This window comes from Phaethon lepturus, unplaced genomic scaffold, assembly GCF_000687285.1.
Source record: "Phaethon lepturus isolate BGI_N335 unplaced genomic scaffold, ASM68728v1 scaffold7617, whole genome shotgun sequence".
Lineage (NCBI taxonomy): Eukaryota > Metazoa > Chordata > Aves > Phaethontiformes > Phaethontidae > Phaethon > Phaethon lepturus.
The window spans coordinates 32,582-37,278 of record NW_010553966.1 but is presented as its reverse complement, the minus strand read 5'-3'; the positions used below and the strand labels follow the sequence as shown (position 1 = coordinate 37,278).

At 45.8% G+C, this 4,697-nt stretch overlaps 1 protein-coding gene across 1 annotated transcript; it reads left to right on the top strand.

Annotated features, from left to right (window-relative positions):
* Positions 1-2,166: 2,166 nt before the first annotated feature.
* TMEM11 (transmembrane protein 11) lies at positions 2,167-2,683 on the top strand (the record flags this gene model as incomplete). The annotated part of the gene is made up of 1 exon (XM_010291671.1): positions 2,167-2,683. A coding segment is annotated over one exon (517 nt), but the record flags the coding sequence as incomplete, so codon positions are not given.
* Between the last annotated feature and the right edge of the window lie 2,014 nt (positions 2,684-4,697).

Sequence of the window (4,697 nt, the reverse complement as noted above, 5' to 3'; positions counted from 1 at the left end):
CAGACCCACGCTGCATGTTCCTAGGTGTTACAAAATGCTGAAAGTGCTCTTTGGTAGGAAATACTCATTTTATCTGGAGGGTTGTGTTAGTACTGGGTCAGCTTCCAGCTTGAAAATGCCTTTCAGCAATAGCTTTTCCCTGAAGTCATTATACCTTAGCAAGTGGTTTCACATAGTCATCGGTGTTGTTTTACAGTTACCTTAAGTCTCTGCATATCTTCTGTAATGAAACTGGAATTTTTGATTTCAGAGAAGCTGCACTTGCTTTCTGTCAAGGATTTTTTTTGTTCTTGATGACAACTGTTCCTTTACCAGCTGTGTCCTTAATGTATAGTGGAACACCTGGTTAACTCATTCTTTGTTAGAAACTCCTTATATAGGTGCTGTCCTTCAAATTTTTTAAGTACTTGCCAGTTCACTTCAGAATGTCACATCCTGAAAGATGTGCTGAAAGAGTTAATCATAATTTTCCAAGCAGTGTCTGACAAGGTGATGGCCTTAAAGAGGCCCCTGGCCTACACAGCATCCAGGTGGATTTTTGTTTTTCTTTCTACTTGTGAACAGGCCAAGGGGGAAATGCACTGCAGAGAACTCAATAGCTAGCTTGTAAGTTGAGTTTTCCTTGTAGTTTATATAAATTCCAGCCAGACTTTTAATGAAACTGCTTATTACTCTGCTTTGAGAGAGGCTGGTGCATCTTGGGTCCTGCTGTTTGATATGTTTGCCGCTGTTCACAAAAGCAGCTACTTCTGGCAACAGCTTGTAATTTAACAACATTCTTGATTACAGATGGCCACTGCACGATACGCTTTGCAGCATGAATGGAGCTGCACATTAAGGGTAATGTCTGGTAACACGGCAGCTTGCGAATGTGTATTTTTCTCCCTTATTTTCCAGTGCATGCACATAAGTACCATTGTACTAATGGAGCAAAAAGTGCTAGTTTCATTGTCTGTCTCAGCAGCGTCTTGCCTCCCAATATCGGGAGGGTCTAAATGTTGTTGGGGTAACGTTGTTTTGTCTGCTGTGATTAGATCAAATACGAGTGCGATTTGTTCTCCTTCTGCTAAAGGAATCTGCTAGATATTTTTATCCTTGAGAGGCCACGTGCTCAGTTTTGCTCTGGTTAAACACAAGTATGTCAGAAATGGTTATTTCTTCTGCCTAGAAGGGAGGATTTTGCCTTGTTCTAATGGCTAGGTTTTTACCCTTTCTCAGTGCAGGTAAACAGTCATAATCCTATTTTTTAGCAGTCCATCACATTAATACAGCTGCAGCTAAGGTGATCTGTGTGAAGGGGTGGAGGGGAGGTGGAAGTTGATGTGATTTTAGGTAGCTAGAAGCTGCTCCTCAAATGAGGGATACACAAGCCTTGTGAATCTCCTGTCAGTAGGGAGCGTGCTCCAACGTAAAGCGAGCAGTTCCTTCTTCACTGTTAAAGCCTGCCTGGGTTAAAAAAAAAAGTTCCTTTCTTGCTTTGCGGTGCCCTGTTTCAGCAGAGGGAGTGAATCATTCTGTAGCAGAGTATGCTGCTATCATGTTCGCCTTTAGTCCCAGCAGTGTTTCTTGGCCATCCTTGTTGGATTTACCATGGATTTATTAGGTTGGATTTACTGTGGTGGGGCTAAAGAGCAAGTTGCATCAGTGGCAAGGAGGTAGTTATGTGGGGAGAAGGCAGACATCTTCACTTGAACATGCTTCCTCTCTTAAAACCTTCCAGTGCAACTTGCCCTCTTGATGGACGAGTTGCTAGTCTTATTTTCTGTGAGAACTCCTTAAGCCTGCACGGTTCATTCATTGATGTGGTGTGGTCACCAAAGTGTGGTATTTCCAGTATCTCTAGAGAAACTACTTGGGTATCGGTGTGAGCAACCATTTCAGGATTGTTAACAAGACCCTATGTTCTCAAAATATTCTAGCTCCTCCGAGTTAGGGAAAGGTAAGGAAAAATATCCCCTTATTTTGGGATGACTTCATGTACAGCAGGCATAATTAGCTGATGCAAAATGAATCTTGATTTGAAAAAGCTGCTTGTTGTTGAACAGAAGCAGTGACTGACCTTGAGGGGCTGCCCTCACTTGGTGCGTTTTTCTCTCCTCGCAGCTGGGTGGGTGAACGGTCTGTCTTTAAGCTCTGTAGTTTTAACTCTGCGTTTCCTGTTAACAGGGTCACCTTGTCCTCCACGGACTGTTACATCGTGCACGAGATCTACAATGGAGAGAACGCTCAGGACCAGTTTGAGTATGAGCTGGAGCAGGCCCTGGAAGCGCAGTACAAATACATAGTGATAGAGCCCACTCGCATTGGGGATGAGACGGCCCGCTGGATCACTGTCGGGAACTGCCTGCACAAGACCGCCGTGTTAGCGGGCACCACCTGTCTCTTCACCCCTCTGGCACTTCCAGTAGATTATTCTCACTACATCTCCCTGCCTGCTGGTGTGCTGAGCGTGGCTTGCTGCACCCTTTATGGTATCTCTTGGCAATTTGATCCTTGTTGCAAGTACCAAGTAGAGTACGATGCCTATAAACTTTCCCGCCTGCCCCTGCATACACTCACCTCCTCCACTCCGGTGGTGCTGGTGAGGAAGGACGACCTGCACAGAAAGAGACTGCATAACACGATAGCACTCGCTGCCCTGGTGTACTGTGTAAAGAAGATCTATGAACTCTATGCTGTATGACTTCAGCACGGAAGAGAGAAACCCACAAAGACAAGTGTATTAAGACTCCCACAGTAACGTTTTGTTTTTCCTCTTTGAGAAGCAGTGGAGACTGGGAAGGATTTGGTTTAATAGAGCTGTTATTTTTAAAATAACACATCACTGGTGCACCAAGGTTTTTCAGTTCTTCGTTACACTTAAGATGTGGATGTGTGCTGACTTGAGAGCTGTATGTTAGGCCATGGGAGTCCAATCCAGCAGCGGAATGTCAATGAAAGAAAGCTATAGAAAGAGGGGGTGTGAGAGCTGCTTTTTTTTGGGGGGGGGGGGAACATTTAAGTATATTGTTTAATTGTATTACACAGAACCAGCCAGAAGTTATCATTGACCATTAAAGGATGAGAATTTCAAATGCTTTTGCTCTCTTGTTACTGTTATCATAGATCCCTTTTACAGTGTGCTTCCAGGGGCTGGAGGCTTTGCTATGAGAACTCCAGTGGTGGTAACAATTTATGCGTGCTCACACACAGACCTGATACTCCTCTTGTCCGTTACACGTGGCAGCAGTGTCCATGTTGCCTCACAGCAGCCATTGAAGGAATAGCTGTAGAGTGTCGCTTTCCGTCTTAGCTTCACAGTTTTGTTTCTTGCAAGAGGCTTACTTGTTACCCCAGTGTTTATATCTTTTTGGTAATTGCTTAAACACTGATGGTTGGGGCTAAAGATGTCCAAATCCTCTGCTGCCCTGCCACCTCCAACCACTACTTCTCTGCACAATGGAGAAAACACTGGAAGTTTCCAGCTACAAACATGTTCTGCTCAGTTCTTGTGCCAGTTCTTCCTTACGTGGCTACATCTCCACCGAAATGCCTTTTACCACGTGCAGCTGAGGACTGCCGAGGTGGGAGTCTGGCTGTCTTACTGGTGTGCTTTGTAACTGCTGCCGACACCTGGATGGCTGTGCCCTGACTACGCGATTCCACCGCTCTTGCTAGGAACACGCGCTTCTGGAGCTGCCTGCTGCTGCCACAAGGCATCCACATGATTCTATCTTGTAACTGTTACCTGAAATTTTAGAATTCACTCTTGTGCATTAATTCATCTTTTAGCTCAAAACTGTCACAATCTTGTTCTTAGAATGGGAAGCATTTACTGGTTTGCACAATCTGCCAGTTTTACAAGCTAGGGGCTTGCTTTCTAGAATGTCCTCCTACCAGATGGAAAATAGGCGTGGCTTGCATTTACAAGGCCAGCTTGGCACAGCTTCAAGTGTTATGATCTGAATACAAGAGCAAAGCCCTGCAATAAAAGCGGCCTGCACACAGGTGTACTGCTTGCTTCAGTGGCGGTTGCAGTCTGACCTCCACAGCTGAAGCACTGACCTTGGAAGGGAGTCTCATGAGGTGGGAAACCAAATTCAGTAGTTCTATCTTTATCTTTCCAAATTGCAACAGCAGGCAGCAAGAACTCCCCCTCACCTCCAGACTGCAGCAGGCTTTTCTGGCCACGGCTCCAACCTGTGCTTTTCTGCCGATGCAGCTCTCGGGTTAGCGGGGTGTGCATCCCCGTCGAGTGTGTGCTGGGCAGATGGGGTTTGCCGGGAGTTCTCAGCGAGGACTTTTAGCACCCGCACAGGCAGCACATACCTGTGCTGGCACGTGGGCTGGAGGAGGCTCCTGTGGCATCGAGACGTTTTTAGGTGGTGAAAGCCCTTTGCCTCTCTTGCTGGTACAGTGGCCGAGTTGTCTCCCTCCAAGGTTAAAAGAAGCTGGAATCCAGAGTGTCTCTATTTATAGCAACAATGTACAGTTGCCTTGGCAGAGAGGAGGGAAAGAAATGCAACTACTTCATCTTGCTGCGGTTAGGCCAAGACTGCTGGGCAGGCTGCCTTTCAAGTCCTGACGTCGTCTATTCCTAAAGTCCCCTCTACTGGATGAATTTTAAACTAGTGGTAGATCTGCTGTAGCTAATATGTACTTTATTGCTGCAGAAGATCCTGAAATACCCTTGTGCTAACCACACAAAAGACATTCCT